This window comes from Strongylocentrotus purpuratus, unplaced genomic scaffold (assembly GCF_000002235.5).
Source record: "Strongylocentrotus purpuratus isolate Spur 01 unplaced genomic scaffold, Spur_5.0 spur5_scaffold_20, whole genome shotgun sequence".
Taxonomy (NCBI): Eukaryota; Metazoa; Echinodermata; class Echinoidea; order Camarodonta; family Strongylocentrotidae; genus Strongylocentrotus; species Strongylocentrotus purpuratus.
The window spans coordinates 35064513-35090715 of record NW_022145606.1 but is presented as its reverse complement, the minus strand read 5'-3'; the positions used below and the strand labels follow the sequence as shown (position 1 = coordinate 35090715).

General features: G+C 40.8%; 3 protein-coding genes across 3 annotated transcripts in view; all 3 read right to left on the bottom strand.

Moving 5' to 3' along the window:
* Nucleotides 1–858: 858 nt before the first annotated feature.
* Nucleotides 859–1785, bottom strand: LOC100888243 (G-protein coupled receptor 161-like). The gene has a single exon (XM_003729435.1). The coding sequence runs from the start codon at nt 1783–1785 to the stop codon at nt 859–861; it is 927 nt and encodes a 308-aa protein (XP_003729483.1).
* A 4640-nt stretch (nt 1786–6425) lies between these two features.
* Nucleotides 6426–17356, bottom strand: LOC115927425. Its single transcript, XM_030993293.1, has 4 exons — nt 17258–17356; nt 9575–9907; nt 8110–8209; nt 6426–6876 (listed from the first exon to the last, which is right to left on the bottom strand). The coding sequence occupies exons 2-4, from the start codon at nt 9891–9893 to the stop codon at nt 6684–6686; spliced, it is 612 nt and encodes a 203-aa protein (XP_030849153.1). The 5' UTR covers nt 9894–9907; nt 17258–17356; the 3' UTR covers nt 6426–6683.
* Nucleotides 17357–17359: 3 nt separating this feature from the next.
* LOC105446677 (cell adhesion molecule-related/down-regulated by oncogenes-like) overlaps nt 17360–26203 on the bottom strand; it is a 37811-nt gene continuing 28967 nt past the window's right edge. Inside the window, exons 6-7 of the mRNA XM_030993884.1 lie at nt 19207–19551; nt 17360–17590 (exon numbers count right to left, since the gene is read on the bottom strand). Coding sequence (XP_030849744.1) covers nt 17364–17590; nt 19207–19551 — 572 coding nt within the window. The 3' untranslated portion in view covers nt 17360–17363. The remainder of the gene's footprint in view (nt 17591–19206; nt 19552–26203) is intronic.

Below are 26203 nucleotides of genomic sequence, written 5' to 3'. Positions count from 1 at the left end.
TCTGTCAGGATAATTCCCCCCCCCCCCCCAAAAAAAAAAAAAAAAAAATCAAAAAATTTAAAAAAAAATCAATGAAAATGAAAATCATTTTCCCTGTTGAAGACTTGTATATACAATGTGTGAGAACATCACTTCGCCCGTCCCTAGACACCTTGCCTATGTTAATAATCTGCAAATCAGATCTATATATAAAAAATAAGAATTCTGTAATGATCAAAATAAAATCAATGAATAGCCTATCATATCCTCTCAAAGTGTTTGTATTTGTGAGTGCGGGAGCGTGTGTAAGGGTGGATGGTGTGATTCATGTGTTATTTTAACTTCAATATTTCTGTAAATTTGAAAACAAAATTTACCTCACCTTATAAGCTCGTAACACTGCACTGCACGTACACTATACAACCTGACTGCGATCCTATTTTGGATGTATTTTTAATAGCATTCGACAAGAACATTCACATATATAATAATCTATGTTCTGAATAGTAACAGTATATGTGCAAAATCAAATAACAATTTCGGGGGACAGACAGTTTGCTTGAATGAGAAAAATTCATATCGCATATCGGCTCAGAATCGTAGTGACGTAATTTCATTTGTACGATCGTCTACGATTTGAAGCCGAACTGGCTCTTACGCCGACAAGAAGGCTCAAACGGACTAACATTCCGATTATGAATATTCATTTGATTATTTAAAAACTAAAACAGGAATATGATATTTGTTTATATGTCCATATCCAATGCTGTGATTTCTTTGAAAATCGAATCGCAGGAGGTTCGTATATTCGGTGGTCTTATTAACCTAATATATATTAGAAAATAGGAGAGTTACGCGACTGTGACCGTCTCCACATGTTCACAAATGCCTGCCTGAACTTCTTGTTTTGTGATGCGTAGATGAAAGGGTTAGCGCAGGAGCTGTAGCAAGCAAGAGAATCGTGAAGCGGTGAAAGTCGCCCGATAGATATCCCTGTGGCACTATCCCGAGATTGTAGCAGTAGTAACTAGTCTGGTTGGGGCCTAATGTCACCACAAATACGGCAACTGCTATGGCCATCATCTTCAGCACTTTCCGTCTAGCGACCAGATGGACGGATGGCCTAAACGGTGGCAAGTTCCTGTCAGAGTTGAAACGTCGCGACTGCCGAAGCAACGTGCGGGCGATGAAGATTTGTGAGAGGAGCATGGTCAATGCGGGTACGGCGAAAACAAACAAAAAGTTAAGAGAACCGGCGGTGATCTGACTATAACGCCGTAAAGATATAACCGTACACTCGTACTTCGCTCGGTCCAGCCTGGTGAAGGTCGTAGTATACTGACCGATAGACGAACCCAGCCAGATGCAAACAACGACCAACGTGGCCCGCCATCTAGTGATCCAACGATTAAACTGCAGAGGGTAGACTACCGCAAGGAATCGATCACAGCAGATGGCTAGGAGAATGTAAATTGCAGAGAAGATGCAAACAATACGACAACTACTTAAACCGAGAAATCCACAATACAAGACTCCTAACCAGTTGCGAGGAACAGTTCTAACAACTGGAATTGGTAGAAGAAATATGGACGTCAGGAAGTCGGCTACAGCTAGATGCCCTATTAAGATATCGGTCGATCTATTCTGCGAACGTGGAGGAATCAGGACAATGATTACCACGAGGTTTCCTAGGCATCCTATACACGCTGGTACTAACTGAAGAATCGTGTGCCAATCGCCCCAGTCGATTTCGTTCCAAGACCAAGACGGCGAGTCTGAACCGTTGATGGATGCTGTAGTCGCCATGGTATCTTTAAGAATGTAAGATCTTGGTATACACACCGGAAGAGGCGCGATTGCTCCCCTGGTTGCTTACGTACAATCATGCATGCATGCATATGCCTTAACCTTTATCAAACAAACATGTCGGTTGTTTAAAATCCTAGAAATAACTGGCTAGTTTAGACTAAATCGACCAAACACTAACAAAACAAGAGAAGGCGAACGGAGTATGAGACAGATCCGAACGTTATCCAGTGGTTTAATTGTCAACTGCTGCCGTGTCTTCAGCCGATGCACCAGATTGAGCCAAAGTTATCAATGCACACTTAATTATTAAGCCTATTTTCGATCTGGGTCCAAGCTTCCGTCCCTAAAGACTTCACTGTGAATGAAACAAAGTTTGTGTATAATGTTTTAAAAAAAGTGGCGGAATTATTATACTCTTGCTACGATAAGAACCTGAAACCACAAGAGTGAAATCTTTCTTATGATCCTTCACATCCTTATTTTCATTCGCAACATTTGGTATTGAAAAGGCACAACATAATTCGGAGACACAAATCAATAGTCTCCGCCAGCTTCCATGTTTGTTCAACGTGTAATCTACGTGTAGCATATAGCCATGGTACCTTCACGAATGTCTTCCCTATGATGTTCCTTATTTACATTTGCAAAATTTGCAATTAAAAAGGAGCGCGTATATATTTTAAACTCTTCATTGAACACAAAATCCATGTCTTTCGCCCGCTTCTATGTTTGTTTTACGTGTCAGATGCCGAACCTCCCTGAGAGTGGATGATATCCAAATAATCCATGTTTGCGAATGCAATATATATACACTTCACGCAGGTTAAGTCACAGTAGGCTTGTCGAGTTTTACGAGCTCAGGGGCGGATCTACTGGGGGGGGGGGGTAGGGTTTAACCCCCTTCCTGGGCCGCCAAACGAAACAAGAAAGAACGCACACTGGAGAGAAACCTTTCAAGTGCAAATATTGTGAGAGGATATTCAACTTATCTGGTAACTTAACCCCCCCCCCCTGCAAACCTATAAGAGAGAGAAGGAAGGGAAGGAAAAGGGAAAGAGAAGAGAGGGAAGGGGAGGAAAAGGGAAAGAGAAGAGAAAGGGAAAGTTAGCACAATTTTTTTTTTTTTTTTTTTTGCCTCCGAAAATTGATTAATTATTGTTCTCATTTTGTAACCACCACCCCCCCCTCCCCTTCAGCGCCTGGAGAGGGGGCCCATCTTCTTTTTTTTTTTTTTTTTTTTTTATACAAATAGATGTTTTTACCTGATTTTTTTTCTCGGGGGAGGGGCCCGGACCCCCCGCCCCCCCTCGATCCGTAGAAAAATATGCTCATCTGTCCGTAATTAAATGCCCTTACGCCCTGAGCTTCTGGGGGCTCCTCCCCTTGACCCCCCGCCGAGGATTTGTCCCTAGAACCCACGCCATGTTACGCTACGCTCTACCTGATCGTAAATACTTTAGCCTCCCCCACCCACTTTGAAAAACGTTCAGCGGGGCATGCATGTAAGAGAGGGGTGGTGCGGATTTTTGTCTCCCCCCCCCTCCCCCCAACATTTTGCTCATTACGCCACTGCTGGTCACATTTACGTACCATTATTTGGCTCGCATAATTTCAAATTTGCCCTCCCCCCTCCTGCGCCTGGGGGAGGGGACTGAAATCCCTACTACTATTGCTCCCCGTTTATTACAAAACCCTGGATTTGCCCCTGTACCAAGGCTTGTGCTAACTACTTGTATCCCAATTAACAACAAAAGTGTACACCGCTAATCTTTTATTTTATTTGTATATAACATACTTTGTAAAACAATGTTTACAATATTCTTGTATTTTATGTAATCATGCTCGATACATTATGTTTTACTTATTTTTTTTATCAATAAACTCAAACTCATACTGAAACCTAAACTCAATCTATATACTTTCGTTTGCGACATGATTTCCTTCATATACCAAACAATCCTGACTACAGCACACATCTATTAATTTGGCGATTTTCTCACTCACATATTCTTTTCCCAAGCTAGTCGACAGATATTATATAGCGATTTACTACAGGATTTAAGTAATTCGTACGTGACTAATGGACACTTTATGAATCTTTTGAGATTGTATATTCGGTATAATTAATGTAGGCCAATCAGTAAAAAAAAAAGCGATCAAAACAGAAATACTTATCACATTTTATTCAAATTTGCATTTGTTACAGTTTGCAATATTTTCCATTATTCTTTTGGTAGCTCAAGAATGGAAATTTGTTTTTAATTTGTTTTTAAAAAATAAATAATTATTGACTGATGATAGTGTGACCATAGTTCGCTATCTCAACAAAATCGGTAAGATTTCGAAAATCTGTTACTACCAATGGAAAGAGGAGCCTAAAATTACCCAAAGACGAAATTTTCTATGGAATTCGGTGTGAAATGATGAAAATATTGACAAAAGAGTGGCAAATGTTCAGTCTTTTGCGTCCCGACAAAATATGAACTTAACGGCGAAAGTCTGGAAATATCTATTTTGAGAGCAGATATGTCATCAAAATTGTAAGTAAAAAGTGGTACCAACTGATTGTATGATATTTAGCAAAATTTAAGCTATTATTTAATAATTGATCGCTTTTTGTGATAAATCAGCTGTAAAATCCCGTGGTCTCGTTTTTCGTGAATTTTTCGTCAGTTGCAGCGCATTCCATCCGACATCGAATTTTGAGATCGCGATATCTCCATAATTCTTTGACGATGAATTTTTTTAGTTGCACCAATTTCTATTACAAAAATTTGCAGTCTTTTTGGTAATAACTTGACTAAGTAAATTTGTGTCGAATATAAGAAATTAAGGATCGAAATCACATTTTCTAATGTTTTTAAAAACTCCACGAACTTTGGTCCGATCATCATACATAAACCTATAAGCAATATTCGATTAAAAAAAGAAAATGATGAAATCTTTTTTATAAAAACTACATTCTGATAAATAGCCAAATGACTATATACAAATAAAATGTATAACAACGTATCAATTCGTATCAATATAAAAGGATTAAAAAAATTATTATACAAAAATATGAATGTGACTGCATCTCCAATAGGGGCCTACAAATTTCGTTCAAGCCTTCTTACCAGACTCTACTACATAGTACTGTACATATATTTAAACACTAAGATTGTTTTTTTAATGAGACTGGGATATATGTCATAATAATAAAATATAACCTAGGCTTCTATAGCGCATCTAATCTTCAGGAATCTGCAAAAGGGGCCTATATACATTTCATTAAACCCTTCTTTCCAAACTCTACTACATAGTACTGTACATTATATTTAAACACTGATATTTTAATTTTGTTTTTATTGCAATACCAATAAAACATAACCTAAGCTTCTATAGCGCATTTCATCTTCAGAAATCTCCAATTGGGGCCTACATTTCGTTAAACCCTTCTGATAATAACCAGACTCTACTTCATAGTACTGTACATATATTTAAACACTGAGAATTTTGTTTATAATAAGACTGGGATATATGTAATAATAATACAAAAAAATAACATAGGCTTCCATAGCGCATTTAATTTTCAGAGAAAATATTAATGCGCTTTACAATTATAATTAAGCAACAAAATTACAGACAACTAAACTAGTTCATGAACTAAAGAAATTTCAAAATAAGAACAAGATTAATCATAACACGTATCAACATCAATTACAGAGAAATGCAAGCGAATTATGAAAAACTACAGTAATATACATGTTTAAACGATGCCTTTAAAGGTGAAATTCAAAGAAAATCACAAATATGTCATCTAATGTATCACTAGAAACTGGTAAGCTAACAGATGGTCATCGTACAAGTTTAAAGGTCAACTACATATTGGATGATTTATAAAAATACAAATACAATCACCTCCATAGCAGCTGGGATATACGAGAGATTCGCCGGAAAAATAACGATGTTTTAATGACGTCACTATATGGACCAATACTGCCCAAGCAGACGACATCCCATAAAGAATGAACATAATTGCAAAGCGATTATTTGTCAGATTATAATGAGTTAAGTGTATATAAATGTAATGGCATGTCAAACCATTAAAAAGGGGATATGACCCGATTCTGATAACTAACATATTTTGCTTGTTTATACACAGGATAGGAGTTAATTAACAATCAAAGAAACCAGACTTTCAAATTGAAAACCCCCGGAATGATAATAAGGACGGCATTTGTTCCCTCTTGAAACGCCGAACATACCGCGGTGTGTGCAGCTGAATATACAATGGCGTCTGATTTTGTTTACAAGCGACAGATTCCTTTATTTTTGTATCGCTGCATTTGTCATCAAAATAAAACCATGCGCGGGGTTTAGAATGAGGCAATATATTATACATTTAGCCTAACGGTAGTGAAGTAACAGAAAAAACTCAAGAGAAGATGAAAACACAGGCACTGAAAATGTGTGAGATCTCATGTGACATCGTCTGCTTGTGCAAATCATGTCCATACTGTGACCTCACACATCTCAGCAGCGTTCGGAGAGCTCTTCACGGTGCTATGCCGGGGCTGTATTTAAGCGTTTTGTAATTGTCGAATCAAAGTTTCAACTTTACAATAATGAAAATAAAGTTAGTTTTTTTTAAATCAATGAATATCTACTTTAACGATAGTTTATTTGGTGATAGTTCGGACGGTTTTGGGAAGGGAATTCCAAAAACGTGAAGCTGCAGATGAGAATCTTCTGGATTTGTATGAATTTTTCCTGCCGTTAGTGGTTCCAATGAGGTGAAGAAATGCAGAGCGTACAATGTACACGACTATAAACTTCTTTTCACCGATTGATCTTTGCCTTTGTAACATTTGTCCGATAATCACTTGAATTCACTCGTTGATCTCTATGACAATTTATCCTTTCTCAGTTCCATCTGTGAGAGCCATTTGTCCTATGTCTTCGTAAGGGTGCTCGTCATTATCATTGCCGATAGCATACACATTGCTTGGTGCCGATGCGGTCCACAGGTTAGAGGAATGCGTAGGCATGGTAGGTGTATACCGGTCTTTCACACTATCTTCCCTCTTGGAGCGATAGTGCCTGATGCTAGTGAAGAGAAACATTAGAGCGACGTTATGTTATAATCAAATTAAAAAATGAAGATATGTGTAAATGGAAACTCTGTCTACCCTCAACTACATATCAACTGGAGCCATTTTATTTTCTGATGTTTTTGTAAATGGCAGCCTACCAATTTTGATACCCTGGTGCTTCTGGTGCTGCTGCTGATGCTTCTACAGCTACTACTTCTACTACTCGGCCGCATGGCTTGCGGTGGAGTGGGGCCTCCGGTCTCCATATCCCATCCAATTCATCGCCGACCCGTTACTCTGGGTAGCGATTTTGTTTTCCCCCTCTCTCTCCCTTCCCTCTCTTTATTCCTTTACATTCTTTTCTCTTTTACCTTCTTTTATCTTTCTTTTCTCCTTCTTTCTTCCGTTACTCTCTCCTTATCCCTTTGTTTGAGGTCGCCAAAGGGGGGGGGGGGGGGGAGGTGATTCGGCCCCCGCCTTGGTTTCCGACCCGAAGGGTAGCGGGTTTTTTCTTATTATTATTCTTCTTTTCTTTCCTCCCCTCCCCCGCCTCCTCTCTCTCTCTCTCTCTTTCTCTTTTTCCTATCCCCCTTCTCTCTACTTCTCTTCTACATTCTTTTCTCTTTTTCTCCTTTTTCTTCCAACGCTCTCTATTTTATCCCTTTTCTCTATTTGGGAGGCTGTCGAAAAGAAGGGGGCGTATCCGATTCGGCCCTAGAATCCGCCGCTGTTCCATGACTACTACTACTAATACTACTACACTCTGAAAACTAAGGAGTGGCCTCTTTTTCAAAATGGTAGATTAACACTTTGAACATGCTGGATCCAACACTATAAATGTTGAATCCAGCATGCTGAAAGTTACAATCTGACACTTTGAAAGAAGTGGTCACTCCTTTGTTTTTTCGTAAATACTTGTGTCGCTATTGTACCCATTGGTTTTTACTCAAGTTCGTAATATACATAGATCTTCTAACACATGGAAAAGTCCCATTTTGTGCAATTTAGAATAATGACTGCCTTAGTCACGGATGTGCATCGTTAATACCTTTTCGTTGCCCTATTGAGAAGAATACTTTCATCTCTGTTCCATGGAGTGTACCGTCTGTGAATAAATGGATAACGATTACATAATTTTCTCTAGCACGTATCCATTATTCGTCTCGGTGGGTTTTGCAATGTTGGTATAAATGACCTTGATCTATCAATGCGCAGATTGAATCTACGAACAAGCGTATTAACTCACCCTAAAATACACGCCAAAATAAGCAGTAGTGCTACAACGACTATAATGGGCACACCAGCCGACAAAGTCCACTTGCAGTAATCGCCTGTGGTCCGTACCTCTGTTTTGAATTGAAATAATAGTAATAGTAGTAATAGTTATAACAATAAGTATAATAGTAATAACGATAGAATTAACAATAACAATGATGATAATGATAATTAAATAAAAAATAATAAATCAACTGGATTTACAGAGCGCTTAATATGGAATACTGATTATGCGCTTTGCAGGTACTCATGATTATTTCCCCGGTCATCAGCTTCATACACTAACACAATGAGCACCACTTCCACTCCCTGGGGATTATTCCAGCCACTCCTGCCAAGATTTTTATCACAATGGGTTTCATAATTCTACCAGGACCACGTTTCTCTCCAGGGTATGGAGTGATGAAAATGTAGATTTTTAGCTTTGGGGATCAAACCCACGACCTTTGCGTTTCTAGTGCTCAAACCACTCAACTACAACACCTCTGATAATAATTTGTTACATATCATTTTGTGCAAAATTGCCCATATGGCATATGGAAGTCCAGGCGCGTACACAGCTGGGGGGGGGGGGGGGGGGGGGGGGGGGGGGGGGGGGGGGGGTGTTTTTTAGAGCAAACCCCTCCCCCTCAGTTTTTTTTCAAGTGGGGAAAAAAGTGCTCTTACCCCCCCCCCCCCCCGCTTATTCAGCGGCTGGCTGAGTCGTTGCGAAATTTTCGGCGCAATTTTCAAATTAAGCCCCCCCCCCCCCCCCCCCCCCCCCCCCCCCCCCCCCCCGTTGAAAAAAAATCCTGCGTACGCTACTGCGCAAGTCCTTCAAACAATCGCAAACTTACACAGTCAACTCATTTATGTATCTCTTCAGTAAAGATTTGGGATTAATGGCTGAGTTTTTATCGCTTGTATTGCAGCTTTCCGTACGGGGGGGGGGGGGCATAGGCATGTGCCAACGAGGGGCTAAACCTATTAAAAAGTGGGGAAAGAGAAAAAATAAGGGATGTGGAAAGAGAGTGTAATAAATGACCTCCCCCCCCCCCCCCCCTCCCCCTAACAAATCGCCTTCTTAATTCCTATTTGATCCATCGATTGATACCGGTTCCACCCCCTCCTTCCTTATGATGCCGATGGACGATAATGACCATAACCCCTACCCCCGCCCGTCGTCCGCCCAAAGCCGAGGCCCCAATAGATTGGGTTAAACAAAAAACAAAAAACAAAAAACACTAAACTGTATACGCAGCAATTATAAGATGACAACGTTATCCACGCCTGTGCTTGGTTTAATCAAATCAAGGACAACGCAATGCATCATGTGCGCATTTCGAAAGGTGACACACACACTGGTACTGAAATAGCGTTAGGTTGATTTTTCGACAGGTGTGGCAATCATGTGTTTAACATTAAATGTTGTGACATGCTTTGATCGCTGAACGTACCGACCACAGGAAGTGTGACGTCCGTGGTGGTGAACTGCAGTATTGGTTCCCGTGGGCCTTCCCGAGCAGATATGCAATTGATTGCAGAAACTGCGACTTGGTACGTAGTAATTGCCTCTAGGTGACCGACATCGAACTGTAGCTCGCTCTCCACCGACACGAAGCCGACGCTGAGCCATGGATCACTGTCATCATCATCATCGTCGTTTTTCTTGATGTTGATTTCGTAACCACAGATTGGCCCGTCTCCTTCATGCTGATTGGTCCACCGGATGGCCACAATTGTAGAGGATCTGTTTGCGATTTGAGGAGCTTCCATCAAGGTGGGCAGAACTATCGAAATTAGTGATAAACAATTTGGTAAAATTGAGATATTGGCACGCCTAGTATTGTTTATCCGCTATTTTAACCCTATATATCGCTCCGATAGAAATCTGCTTGTACAGTAAGCAAATATTAATCGACTACGAGGGTAACGGTGATCTCGGGGCTACCATCATCCCTCGCCTTGCGGCTCGGGATGATAGTAGCCCCCCGAGATCACCTCGGCGATGATAGTTTGTATCCATTGCCCGAGTAAAGGAGGTTAATATTTGTTTGATATCCCACATCGGCAATAAGGTCTATTTAAAGGGAATTTTACACTGATTTAACACTGATTTTGATTTTGCAGACAGTTTAGCTTCAGCTAGATTTTTCAAAGCGCAACATGCATACAATGTAACAAAGTCGATGCGCGCTCATTTGACATTGACATTGACATTTCGAGTAACCTACTTTGCTACGCGTATTCAATGGCAAGTGGGGCAGCAGCAAAAAATTCCCTTACAAAAGTCCTATCGCTGGTAAATAGTACTTATCTATCTTTTATCATGTGACCTCGTTTAGACTAATCAGATTGCAAGATTCTTAGTATGCGGGATATAATAAATACTGTTAAAGCACATAACCAAGAAGTTTCTACTACTACTAATACTATTACTATTGATAATAATAATATTAATAATGATAATAATAATAATGATAATAATAAAGATAATAATAATGATCGTGGTAATAATGATAATGTAAGTGGTGTTTATAAAAATGATAATGATAATAATAATAATGATATTTCTATGGCTGGAATCGATATACAACGTTGGACTAAAGTCCCATGTCCACACATGAGATGTGCGACGAGGGACTCGAACCAAACCTACAAATAATTGAAAAAAGACTCACCAATGGAGGGCGTTGTTAGAGAAAGTTTCGGCCCCTTGCCAAGTTCAGATGTCCTTGCCCCATCGCAAAGAACAGGTCTCACCAAGACCTGGTAGTCCGTCTCGGGTTCCAGGTCAGTTACATTGAATGCAAGCTCTTCTCTGGACAGGGAACCTGGTTGAGCGAACACAAAACCAACCGCCAACCACGATGGGATATCGTCGCTGAAGCTCCTTCTATCAATTACATAGGCACATATGGGCCCATCGCCAGTATGTTGTTCTTGCCACCGGAAAACTACGTAGGACGTTCCAATTGCTGTCGCGTTAGGCCGATGGGACAAGCTGGGTAGAACTGACGGTAGAAATGAAATTGAAAAGAAGTATTTATTCCGTATTCTTTTTTCAGTATGTGTCTATATATTTATAGATATTTAGCTGACGGCGTCATTATACGGACATATGTAGAGGAGAAATGAGTCATTAAGGTAGACATGGTCATTAGCAGGACATTTTCGTGTCCTGTTAACGATCGAACAAAATAATCACTGCCCTCTACGTACGTTTGCCGGCAGAGGAAACTTAAAAGCCTCTCAAGAAACAAACGGTTTGATCATTAGTCATTAGTTTAATTAGTTATTTATTGTTTTGAATTTAGGGTTAGCGTTAGGGTTAATATACCAGTTTTCAATGATGCCCGGTTAACGTATATGTAGGGTTACACATAGATTTCATGTTAATACAACAAGTTGGGATGATATATCTTTATATACTGCATGTCTAGATTCTAGGCCTCTGATTGGTCAAATTTGCGAGCATAAAATTCACTACGGACTAATGGGTGGTATAGTGAAAAATATTGACCGGGAAATATTCACAATGCAAATTTATGCAAGTTACCCAACAAAAAATACCGCGCAGGCAAGGGCTAGGGTATAGGCTAGCTAGCTAAAAACCGCTGCGCGTAGGCGCTAGGTTAATTTTAAGCGCGTAGCTATGGCAATTGAGATACGCGGGCGCGCGGCCGGCATCATATCATACATGATTATATTATCCATGAGCATCGAACGAAATTTTGAAAGAGCGATCGATGAGAATTACGTATACGGTACAGTATTTCATCTGTCTTTGAAATTAATTTTTGAGTTAACGAAAGATGCAGTATATCAAACAAATGTTGGCTGCTTCTTTTTAGCGTCACGGTGAAAACCATGGCTCTCGGTGATCTAGCAACTGTGCTATGCCCCTCGTATATAAGTGTGGGATATGCCGCGATAATGCACTTTATATTCAACGGTGGAAGCAAGCCGTAAAGAACGAAAATAAGAAATAAGAAAGGTCTTGATAAGGGTCATACCCTGGACTTCTTAAATCGCCCATGTTGCTATACGTTACTACAATGTGCTTGCGTGCCTTCTTTAGCGACTCGACACTCTCTGTTATTAATACCCTCTGGTTTAAACACTACTTTTGAACATTCAAGGGCAACTTTGAGATCCTATTGTACATTATACCGAATAGGAATCATGTTTGGATGACGTAATGCACCAAATTAATGTTTGCACATTTCAAAAGGTGACACGCTGGGCTTCGGAAATTGCTTTACGTTGATTTTTCGAAAGTAATTTGTGTATAACATTTCTTTTAAAGACATGCTTTGAAAGCTGCTGAACGTACCGACCACAGGAATTGTCACAGTCTTGGTGGTGAACTGCAGTATTGGTTCTCGTGGACCTTCCCGAGAAGATATGCAATTGATTACAGAAACTGCGACTTGGTACGTGGTATTCGGCTCTAGATGACCGACATCGAACTGTGGCTCACTCTCCACCGACACGTACCCCACGCTTCCCCATGGATCACTGTCATAATCACCACCGCGGTCTTTGTCGTCGTTTGTCTTGATGTTGATTCCGTATCCACAGATTGGCCCGTCTCCTTGATGCTTATTGGTCCACCGGATGGTCACGTTATTAGAGGACAGGTTTGTACTTTGAGGAGCTTCAACCAACGTAGGCAAAACTATATAATGAAACAAACAACTTAGTAACATTGAGATTTTCACACGCCACAGTTTTATTTACTTGCCATTCAAATTCTTTATCGCTCCGACAGAGATTAGCCTGTATAGTGACCCCTGTCTGCACCAGTCTGCCCTTCTCCACGCCAGACTTTAGGGCGGGTATGGCCGTCTTGCTAACAGTACGTGTTTTCACATCGCTCCCGAGGTTCAACTTAAAAATACATCTAAATCTATCTCCATCTGTAACATCCTTCATCCCCGTTCAACATTTTTGTGTATTTCTTCATCTACAAACATTAGTGTTTCTTAGGAACTACGTATTTCATCATTTTGGCCAAATCTGATAGGATTTTCCACATCGACCCTACATGGAGAGAAGATCTACGTGTACGTGCAAATGGGATATCAAAGCGGCGGCAATAGGAGTACTACCAGGCCAGCAAGCGAAACTTTACACAGTCGATGACCAACAAGAAAGGAGCTGACGGAAAGATTGTTATCATCTGTACCTGTTTTAATGTGATTTTAGCATCATCATTTTGTTTTTAGGAAAGAGGATTTGCATTTGAATATTTTTATCAATCATCTCAGAAAGGAAGAGACGCCATCTTGAAAGCCGCCATCTTGGATTTTAGTAGCAAGTCATTTCATCTCTTCACTCCATATTCTTCACCTTCATTATGCGAGCTATATCAAAGCCCTATTTAACTGTGTATGGAATTTGCATTAAAGTAGTTGCAGCAGAGGAAAAAGAGTATTTTGAGGATGAGAAATCCAGAAAGACCGGATATATCACACATGTTATCATTCACCATTTTAATGCATGTTATGTCTGTGCTGAAACATTTGTATTTTATATAGACTTCTAAATGTTTTTAATTTTTTTTTTCTTGGATGTTCCCGCTTTTAAAAGTCCAGCCAGCAGTGGAGAGTAGCAGCCCCTCATGATTTTAAGTAACTTTGTTCCTTTTTTTAATGATACTGTGTACTTTACGTGACATTTGTATATATATATAGAGTCTATATTACAATCGTTGTGAATTTGTGTTTGGTGCAACGTGCTACGTTTTTTCTACTCTAGAACTCACTGGATTCACCAAGCTTTAAACTACTTCTATATTCTTCACTACACAAACATGTTACCAAAATCACCCCGTCAGGATAGAGAATGTGGAATTTGCCACCGGAAGGGAAGTGGTAATCGCAAATGGATATCACGCTATGACTGCGGCCAGAATAATCACGCCAGTTGCTGTTGAGTAAGTTCGGCAGAATTCAGAGCAATCGTGAATGGAAAACCATGGTATTGCCAAGACTGTTTAGCCCATTGCACTGTGTGCAACAACAATGTCAAGTACGGTCAACGTGGCCTGGAATGTGATGGACCCACAGTCAGTGCGCAGGAGTTGACAATGCCACTTATGACAATCTCGTTGATACGTCGTTCAGCCGGGTTTGCCCTTTACGCGAGGCTATTAACTCCTCAAACTCCTCTTCCTCATCGGACGAAGGGGAAGCTGATGAAGACGACAGCGGTGACAAGAATGATTGTGACTTCGGCAGAGACAATAAGAACAGAGACAACGGATCCTTACTCAAATTCAAGTGGTCCAAGCTGAAGAAGCGGGACAAATTTAGATCACTGAATATCAACTTTCAAAGCATTATGAATAAACGTGCTGAATGGATAGCAATGATCCACAAATTACAACCAGACTTCATACATGGTACTGAAACCTGGTTGGATCCATCTATTAACAGTGCTGAATTTCTACCATCAGACAACATGGTGGAGTATTCTTTGCCTACAGAAAGGATCTTCCTGAAAAGCGTAGAGAAGATCTAGAAACCAATTGTGAGATCATGTGGTACCAACTAGACATTCGCGGAAAGCGCCAAATACTCTTCGGGACCTTGTATAAACCAAAGCACGACGACATAGAAACTGCGGATACGTTAGCTGCTTCATTGGAGTTGATAAACAACTGCGCCAAACTTAGAGACATTGTGCTACGAGGCGACTTCAATCAACACCAACATCGATTGGCTTACTAGTTTAACCGTACTCAACCACTCTGTATCCAAATAGTCTGCTGATAAACTGCTGCAAACCACTCAAGTTTACGGTTTGGAACAGAAGGTAATGCAGCTAACAAGATTGAACAATACACTCGACTTGGTTTTAGTAACAATTCCCCCTCATGGACGAGGTCTTGGTCATACCTGGTCTGAGTGATCACCATGTAGTTCTGGTCGAACTCAATATAGGGGTGAGGAAGAGCAAGACTTCTACTCGTAAAATCTACCTCAGACAAAAGGCAAATGTTGGGAAAATTAGACAGGAAATGAGTGACTTTAGTGATGCCTTCCTAGAAACTTCAAGGAAATCTGTTCAGGAGAAATAGGACTTGTTTGAGAGCAAGCTCAAACTAGTCGTGGTTGAGCATGTTCCATCAAAGTCCTCTAACAAAAAAAAAATCCCATGGTTTGAAAGGAAACACAGACGACTCTGTGGTAAAAAACCAAAGCTGCACAACAAAGCCAACAAATCTGGGGATCAAAAAGAATGGGAGATCTACAGGATCTTCAGTCACTCTCTCGAAGAGAACTTAACCATTCTAAGCGGAACTACGTGTCAAATAACCTGTCTCACTGTATGGTAGAGAATCCGAAGGCCTTCTGGTCCTTTGTCAAGAAAACGAGACAAGAAGAGGTTGATATGGCTGACCTCAAGGTTTCTAACAAAATCATCAGCAATGACTTGGACAAATCAGAAGCTCTCAGCAACCAATTTGCTAGTGTATTCAACATTGAAGATACATTAGACGTTCCAACCCTGGGAGGGAGCAGTAATCCTGACATACCAACCTTGTCCATAAAGAGCGAGGGTGTTCTGAAGCAGATTGAAAAAGGTCAAACCCAACAAAGCTCCTGGACCAGATGGTATTTCACCATGGATGCTTTATTTGTGTGCAGAAGAAATCACTCCGGTGTTGACAGACATCGTTCAGTCATCGGTGGATGAAGGAGTTCTTCCATCACAGTGGAGAGATGCCAATGTCTGTGTCATCTACAAAAAAGGGGGCCAAGGAAGAACCTGCCAACTATCGGGGAGTTTCCCTAACAAGTGTGGTCAACAAGATATTGGAACATATCATCTACTCTTACATAATGAAGCATCTAGAGGCCCATGGTATCCTGGTAGATAACCAACATGGTTTCAGGGCTAAACAATCTACAATTACACAGTTGGTCCTTACTACCCATGACTTGACTAAAAATGTGGAGAATGGAGAAACAACTCACATGGCAATCCTTGACTTTGCCAAGGCGTTTGACAAGATGACCCACGAAAGATTGATTGGGAAATTAGACCATCATGAAATTAGAGGTCCACTGCTACAGTGGCTGAGACATTTCCCTTACAGCAAGGACGCAGAAGGTAGTCTGCAATGGCATTTCATCAAAACCTTAGAGAGCCTTGTCAGGCGTACCACCAGGAACGGTACTCGGCCCACTGATGTTCTTGCTGTTCATTAATGACTTACCAGACAATCTTCGCAGCACTGCAAAACTTTTCGCCGATGATTGTATCATTTATACAAATGGCAATTCCCGATAAGACTTGGATACCTGCAAGAAGATCTCCATCAATTAGAAAATTGGCAGAACAAATGGGCCATTTCTTTCAATCCAGCCAAATGTTCTGTCATGAAAATCTCCAACAATCGGAACCCGCCGAATAGGAACTACACCTTCTGTGGGCAACCACTTCAAGAAGTTTCCTCTTATCCCTACCTCGGTGTGGAAATCGACAAGCTGAGATGGGACACTCACTTCAAGAAGCTCACCTCTAAAGCCAACAAGGTACTTGGCTTTCTAAGGAGAAACCTCTGGTTCTGTACCAAGGCCATCAAAGAGTCCGCATACAAAACCCTGGTCAGACCCATCTTGGAGTATGCCAGTAGTTCATTGGATCCGTACCGTAAAGGGGACATCCTTCTAATCGAATTAATCCAACGACTACAAGCAACAGAGCAGCGTTTCCCAAATGATCAAGGATTGGAACCTACTCAAGGAGGAAACAATTATGTCTACCTCCAGTGCAGTCTTCAAGCAGAAGCTTCAAATGTGAAACACCTCTCCTGCCATAGCACATACACGACCATACTAATCAAAACATTGGTGAAGAACCCTGAGCCTACCGACGCAACCGAAACAGAAAAAGAATACTATTTGGGCACGTTGATGAGAAGGTACTACTACTACTACTTATGGTAATAATAATAAAAATAATGATAGTAATAATGGTACAAGTAATTATAAACAAATTACGACAATAATAATAACATTCTTTGACTCGAATCTATATACGACGTTGGACTAAAATCACATGCCCACACATCAGATGTGCGACGATAGACTCGAATAAAATATACAGAAAGTTGAAAGACTCACCAATGGAGGGCGTTGTTAGAGAAAGTATCGGCCCATCGCCAAGTTCAGATGTCCTTGCCCCATCGCAAAGAACAGGTCTCACCGAGACCTGGTAGTCCGTATCGGGTTACAGGCCAGTTACATTGAATGTAAGCTCTTCTCTGGACAGGGAACCTGGTTGAGCGGACACAAAACCAACCGCCAACCACGATGGGATATCGTCGCTGAAGCTCCTTCTATCAATTGCATAGGCACATATGGGCCCATCGCCAGTATGTTGATCTTGCCACCAGAAAACTACGTAGGACGTTCCAATTGCTGTCGCGTTAGGCCGATGGGACAAGCTGGGTAGAACTGACGGTAGAATTGAAATTTAAATGAAGTATTTATTCCGTATTTTTTTTTCTTCAGTATGTGTCTATATATTTATAGATATATATATATTTACCTGACGGCGTCATTATACGGACACATGTAGTGAAAAAATGAGTCATTAAGGTAGACATGGTCATTAGCAGGGCATTTTCGTGTCCTGTTAACGATCGAACAAAATAATCACTGCCCTCTACGTACGTTTGCCGGCAGAGGAAACATAACAGCATATCAAGAAACAAACGGTTTGATCATTAGTCATTAGTTTAATTAGTTATTTATTGTTTTGAATTTAGGGTTAGCGTAAGGGTTAATATACCAGGTTTCAATGATGCCCGGTTGACGTATATGTAGGGTTACACATAGATTTTATGTTAATACAACAAGTTGGGATAATTTATCTTTATATACTGCATGTCTAGATTCTAGGCCTCTGATTGGTCAAATTTGCGAGCATAAAATTCACTACGGACTAATGGGCGGTATAGTGAAAAATATTGACCGGGAAATATTCACAATGCAAATTTATGCAAGTTACCCCCCCCCCCCCCCCCAAAAAAAAAAAAAAAAAAAAAAAATACCGTGCAGGCAAGGGCTAGGGTATAGGCTAGCTAGCTAAAACCGCTGCGCGAAGGCGCTAGGTTAATTTTACGCGCGTAGCTATGGCAATTGAGATACGCGGGCGCGCGGCCGGCATCATAGCATTCATGTATTATCCATGAACACCGAACGAAATTTTGAAAGAGCGGCCGATGAGAATTACGTATACGGTACAGTATTTTATCTGTCTTTGAAATTAATTTTTGAGTTAACGAAAGATGCAGTATATAAAACAAATGTTGGCTGCTTCTTTTTAGCGTCACGGTGAAAACCATGGCTCTCGGTGATCTCGCAACTGTGCCATGCCCCTCGACTGTCGTCTCGGGACTTATCACAGTTGCAAGCTCACCTCATGCCATAGTGTTCACCGTGCCCCTCAAAGCAGTCAACATTTGTATAATATATATATATATATATAGGTGTGAAGAAAATGGTCTAGGAACGTGAGAAGTAGCTGAGAATTCTCGCACTTTTATAAATATATATATACCATTTCCACCACTTCCAACATATCCTTACTACTTTCTGATACAGTTAGATTTTATTCCTGTTTGCCCTGGATCGTAATTTTGTATAAGAGTGGGATATGCCGCGATATTACACTTTATATTCAACGGTTGAAGCAAGCCGTAAAGAAAGAAAATAAGAAATAATAAAGGTCTTGATAAGGGTCATACCCTGGACTTCTTAAATCCCGCCATGTTGCCATACGTTACTGCAATGTGCTTGCGTGCCTTCTTTAGCGACTCGACAATCTCTGTTATTAATACCCTCTGGTTTAAACACTACTTTTGAACATTCAAGGGCAACTTTGAGATCCTATTGTACATTATACCGAATAGGAATCATGTTTGGATGACGTAATGTACCAAATTAATGTTTGTACATTTCAAAAGGTGACACGCTGGGCTTCGGAAATTGCTTTACGTTGATTTTTCGAAAGTAATTTGTGTATAACATTTCTTTTAAAGACATGCTTTGAAAGCTGCTGAACGTACCGACCACAGGAATTGTCACAGTCTTGGTGGTGAACTGCAGTATTGGTTCTCGTGGACCTTCCCGAGAAGATATGCAATTGATTACAGAAACTGCGACTTGGTACGTGGTATTCGGCTCTAGATGACCGACATCGAACTGTGGCTCACTCTCCACCGACACGTACCCCACGCTTCCCCATGGATCACTGTCATCATCACCACCGCGGTCTTTGTCGTCGTTTGTCTTGATGTTGATTCCGTATCCACAGATTGGCCCGTCTCCTTGATGCTGATTGGTCCAACGGATGGTCACGTTATTAGAGGACAGGTTTGTACTTTGAGGAGCTTCAACCAACGTAGGCAGAACTATATAATGAAACAAACAACTTAGTAACATTGAGATTTTCACACGCCTCAGTATTATTTACTTGCCATTCAAATTCTTTATCGCTCCGATGGAGATTAGCCTGTATAGTGACCCTTGTCTGCACCAGTCTGCCCTTCTCCACGCCAGACTTAAGGGCGGGTATGGCCGTCTTGCTAACAGTACGTGTTTTCACATCGCTCCCGAGATTCAACTTTAAGATACATCTAAATCTATCTCCATCTGTAACATCCTTCATCCCCGTTCAACATTTTTGTGTATTTCTTCATCTACAAACATTAGTGTTTCTTAGGAACTACGTATTTCATCATTTTGGCCAAATCTGATAGGATTTTCCACATCGACCCTACATGGAGAGAAGATCTACGTGTACGTGCAAATGGGATATCAAAGCGGCGGCAATTGGAGTACTACCAGGCCAGCAAGTGAAACTTCACACAGTCGATGACCAACAAGAAAGGAGCTGACGGAAAGATTGTTATCATCTGTACCTGTTTTAATGTGATTTTAGCATCATCATTTTGTTTTTAGGAAAGAGGATTTGCGTTTGAATATTTTTATCAATCATCTCAGAAAGGAAGAGACGCCATCTTGAAAACCGCCATCTTGGATTTTAGTAGCAAGTCATGTCATCTTCATTCTTCTACTTCATTACGCGGGCTATATCAAAGCCCTTTTTAACTGTGTATGGAATTTGCATTATAGTAGCTGCAGCAGAGGAAAAATCAAGAAAGATCGCAAATATCACACATGTTATCATTCATCATTTTAATGCATGTTATGTCTGTGGTGAAACATTTGTATTTTATATAGACTTCTAAATGTTTTTAACTATTTATTCCTTGGATGTTCCCGCTTTTAAAAATCCAGCCAGCAGTGGAGAGTAGCAGCCCCTCATCCTTTTAAGAAACTATGTTCCTTTTTTTGTAATGACACTGTGTACTTCACGTGACATTAGTATATATAGAGTCTATATTACAATTGTTGTGAATTTGTGTTTGGTGCAACGTGCTACGTTTTTTCTACTCTAGAACTCACTGGATTCACCAAGCTTTAAACTACTTCTATATTCTTCACTACACAAACATTTTACCAAAATCACCCCGTCAGGATAGAGAATGTGGAATTTGCCACCGGAAGGGAAGTGGTAATCGCAGATGGATATCACGCTATGACTGCGGCCAGAATTATCACGCCAGTTGCTGTTGAGTAAGTTCGGCAGAATTCAGAGCAATCGTGAATGGCAAACCATGGTATTGCAAGACTGTTTAGCCCATTGCACTGTGTGCAACAACAATGTCAAGTACGGTCAACGTGGCCTGGAATGTGATGGACCCACAGTCAGTGCGCAGGAGTTGACAATGCCACTTATGACAATCTCGTTGATACGTCGTTCAGCTGGGTTTGCCCTTTACGCGAGGCTATTAACTCCTCAAACTCCTCTTCCTCGATCATCGGACGAAGGGGAAGCTGATGAAGACGACAGCGGTGACAAGAATGATTGTGACTTCGGCAGAGACAATGAGAAAAGAGACAACGGATCCTTACTCAAATTCAAGTGGTCCAAGCTGAAGAAGCGGGACAAATTTAGATCACTGAATATCAATTTTTAAATCATTATGAATAAACGTGCTGAATGGATAGCAATAATCCACAAATTACAACCAGACTTTATACATGGTACTGAAACCTGGTTGGATCCATCTATTAACAGTGCTGAATTTCTACCATCAGACAACATGGTGGAGTATTCTTTGCATACAGAAAGGATCTTCCTGTAAAGCGTAGAGAAGATCTCGAAACCAATTGTGAGATCATGTGGTGCCAACTAGACATTCGCGGAAAGCGCCCAATACTCTTCGGGACCTTGTATAAACCAAAGCACGACGACATAGAAACTGCGGATACGTTAGCTGCTTCATTGGAGTTGATAAACAACTGCGCCAAACTTAGAGACATTGTGCTACGAGGCGACTTCAATCAACACCAACATCGATTGGCTTACTAGTTTAACCGTACTCAACCACTCTGTATCCAAATAGTCAGCTGATAAACTGCTGCAAACCACTCAAGTTTACGGTTTGGAACAGAAGGTAATGCAGCCAACAAGATTGAACAATACACTCGACTTGATTTTAGTAACAATTCCCCCTCATGGACGAGGTCTTGGTCATACCTGGTCTGAGTGATCACCATGTAGTTCTGGTCGAACTCAATGTAGGGGTTAGGAAGAGCAAGACTCCTACTCGTAAAATCTACCTCAGACAAAAGGCAAATGTTGGGAAAATTAGACAGGAAATGAGTGACTTTAGTGATGCCTTCCTAGAAACTTCTAGGAAATCTGTTCAGGAGGTATAGGACTTGTTTGAGAGCAAGCTCAAACTAGTCGTGGTTGAGCATGTTCCATCAAAGTCCTCTAACAAAAAAAATCTCCCATGGTTTGAAAGAAAACACAGACGACTCTGTAGTAAAAAACCAAAGCTGTACAACAAAGCCAACAAATCTGGGGATCAAAAAGAATGGGAGATCTACAGGATCTTCAGTCACTCTCTCGAAGAGAACTTAACCATTCTAAGCGGAACTACGTGTCAATAACCTGTTTCACTGTATGGTAGAGAATCCGAAGGCCTTCTGGTCCTTTGTCAAGAAAACGAGACATAAAGAGGTTGATACGGCTGACCTCAAGGTTTCTAACAAAATCATCAGCGATGACGTGGAAAAAGCAGAGGCTCTCAGCAACCAATTTGCTAGTGTATTCGACATTGAAGATACATTAGACGTTCCAACCCTGGGAGGGGGCAGTGATCCTGACATACCAACCTTGTCCATAAAGAGTGAGGGTGTTCTGAAGCAGATTTAAAAGGTCAAACCCCAAAAAGCTCCTGGACCAGATGGTATTTCACCATGGATGCTTTATTTGTGTGCAGAAAAAATCACTCCGGTGTTGACAGACATCGTTCAGTCATCGGTGGATGAAGGAGTTTTCCCATCACGGTGGAGAGATGCCAATGTCTGTGCCATCTACAAAAAAGGGGCCAAGGAAGAACCTGCCAACTATCGGGGAGTTTCCCTAACAAGTGTGGTCAGCAAGATATTGGAACATATCATCCACTGTCACATAATGAAGCATCTAAAGGCCCATGGTATCCTGGTAGATAACCAACATGGTTTCAGGGCTAAACACTCTACAATTACACAGTTGGTCCTTACTACCCATGACTTGTGGAGAATGGAGAAACAATTCACATGGCAATCCTTGACTTTGCCAAGGCGTTTGACAAGGTGACCCACGAAAGATTGATTGGGAAATTAGACCATCATGGAATTAAAGGTCCACTGCTACAGTGGCTGAGACATTTCCCTTACAGCAAGGGCGCAGAAGGTAGTCTGCAATGGCATTTTATCAAAACCTTAGAGAGCCTTGTCAGGCGTACCACAAGGAACGGTACTCGGCCCACTGATGTTATTGCTGTTCATTAATGACTTGCCAGACAATCTTCGCAGCACTGCAAAACTTTTCGCCGATGATTGTATCATCTATACAAACGGCAATTACCGAGAAGACTTGGATACCTGCATGAATATCTCCATCAACTCGAAGCTTGGCAGAACAAATGGGCCATTTCTTTCAATCCAGCCAAATTTTTTGTCATGAAGATCTCCAACAATCGGAACCCGCCGAATAAGAACTACACCTTCTGTGGGCAACCACTTCAAGAAGTTTGCTCTTATCCCTACCTCGGTGTGGAAATCGACAAGCTGAGATGGGACACTCACTTCAAGAAGCTCACCTCTAAAGCCAACAAGATACTTGGCTTTCTAAGGAGAAACCTCTGGTTCTGTACCAAGGCCATCAAAGAGTCCGCATACAAAACCCTGGTCAGACCCATCTTGGAGTATGCCAGTAGTTCATTGGATCCGTACCGTAAAGGGGACATCCTTCTAATCGAATTAATCCAACGACTACAAGCAACTGAGCAGCGTTTCCCAAATGATCAAGGATTGGAACCTACTCAAGGAGGAAACAGTTATTTCTACCTCTAGTGCAGTCTTCAAGCAGAAACTTCAAATGTGAAACACCTCTCCTGCCATAGCACATACACGACCATACTAATCAAAACGTTGGTGAAGAAACTTGAGCCTACTGACGCAATCGAAACAGAAAAATAATACTATTTGGGCACATTAACGAGAAGGTACTACTACTACTACTACTTATGGTAATAATAATAAAAAGAATGATAGTAATAATGGTACATGTAATTATAAACACATTATGACAATAATAATAACATTCCTTAACTCGAATCTATATACGACGTTGGACTAAAATCACATGCCCACACATCAGATATGCGACGATAGACTCGAATAAAATATACAAAAAGTTGAAAGACTCACCAATGGAGGGCGTTGTTAGAGAAAGTATCGGCCCCTCGCCAAGTTCAGATGTCCTTGCCCCATCGCAAAGAACAGGTCTCACCGAGACCTGGTAGTCCGTATCGGGTTCCAGGCCAGTTACATTGAATGTAAGCCCTTCTCTGGGCAGGGAACCTTGTTGAGCGGACACAAAACCAACCGCCAACCACGATGGGATATCGTCGCTGAAGCTCCTTCTATCAATATTGCATAGGCACATATGGGCCCATCGCCAGTATGTTCATCTTGCCACCGGAAAACTACGTAGGACGTTCCAATTGCTGTCGCGTTAGGCCGATGGGACAAGCTGGGTAGAACTGACGGTAGAATTGAAATTGAAATGAAGTATTTATTCCGTATTCTTTTTTTAGTATGTGTCTATATATTTATAGATATACATATATTTACCTGACGGCGTCATTATACGGACACATGTAGTGAAAAAATGAGTCATTAAGGTAGACATGGTCATTAGCAGGACATTTTCGTGTCCTGTTAACGATCATATCAATTCCTTTCATAGCAAAAGCGCTCCTCACAATTTCTGTAAATTTGGCAGTTTAACGCTACGCGTACCGCCTTGACCGGACTGTGCGGTATCTGTGCAGTTCTGTGTGTAGAGAGGTCGGGCTGTATTCATTATTTCTTGGGGGTGCATAAATTGCTCTAATTATACGTACGCGTGTAATGCGCAAGTTTATTGTGACGGCACTAAACCCATCCCACTCATTGTTCCCCTATTTTCATAATGGTACTGACCCAATGAAATGTAGTGCAGTGCGCTCGTACGCGCTGCGCTGCGTGTGTACATGTACTGTACTTATGCATGTTCAGTTATATGTGTATGCATAGAATTACGTACATGCATACAGGGCTAGCTGGCACAAAACCCTGGGTCGGGCTTCTAAAATGGGACATGAAGCATGATTTGACATGAAAATTGACGGAGCTAAAAATGAATCAATCAAAATGAAATTTATATGTATGAAAAGCTTACGTATCATATGTCATTGTCTGTGATTGAGGATTTACAAATTTGACGCAAAACGCGTTGCTGCAAAGTTAAAGATTGGTTTATTGAAAGGCAATCGAGCACAGTGCGACCGATCCATTGACATTGTGTATGAGAGAGTAATTTTTTTTAAATGGATTGTAAAGTTCAACGTCAAAGTGACGGAGGTTTTTTTTTCAAGTAAGGGCATGGTTTTACATGGAATGTAAAGGAAATGTTTCCTTCTTCTCATATCTCGATTGAGGATATTATTCTCAATTTCGATTTTTAATGGTAAAGAAAAGTGTAAAAAGATGTCGAGAATTTTACCATATGTCATGTAATATAAAATGCGCGCGGGTCGGTTGATCTCCCAAAAGGAGCGCAAAGGAATTGATATGCGAACAAAATAATCACTGCCCTCTACGTACGTTTGCCAGCAGAGGAAAGATAAAAGCATCTCAAGAAACAAACGGTTTGATCATTAGTCATTAGTTTAATTAGTTATTTATTGTTTTGAATTTAGGGTTAGCGTTAGGGTTAATATACCAGGTTTCAATGATGCCCGGTTGACGTATATGTAGGGTTACACATAGATTTCATGTTAATACAACAAGTTGGGATAATTTATCTTTATATACTGCATGTCTAGATTATAGGCCTCTGATTGGTCGAATTTGCGAGCATAAAATTCATTACGGAATAATGGGCGGTATAGTAAAAAATATTGACCGGGAAATATTCACAATGCAAATTTATGCAAGTTACCCCCTAAAAAATACCGTGCAGGCAAGGGCTAGGGTATAGGCTAGCTAGCTAAAACCGCTGCGCGTAGGCGCTAGGTTAATTTTACGCGCGTAGCTATGGCAATTGAGATACGCGGGCGCGCGGCCGGCATCATATCATTCATGTATTATCCATGAACACCGAACGAAATTTTGAAAGAGCAAACGATGAGAATTACGTATACGGTACAGTATTTTATCTGTCTTTGAAATTAATTTTTGAGTTAACGAAAGATGCAGTATATAAAACAAATGTTGGCTGTTTCTTTTTAGCGTCACGGTGAAAACCATGGCTCTCGGTGATCTTGCAAATGTGCCATGCCCCTCGACTGTCGTCTCGGGACATTTCACAGTTGCGAGCTCACCTTATGCCATAGTGTTCACCGTGCCCCTCAAAGCAGTCAACATTTGTATAATATATATATATATATATATAGG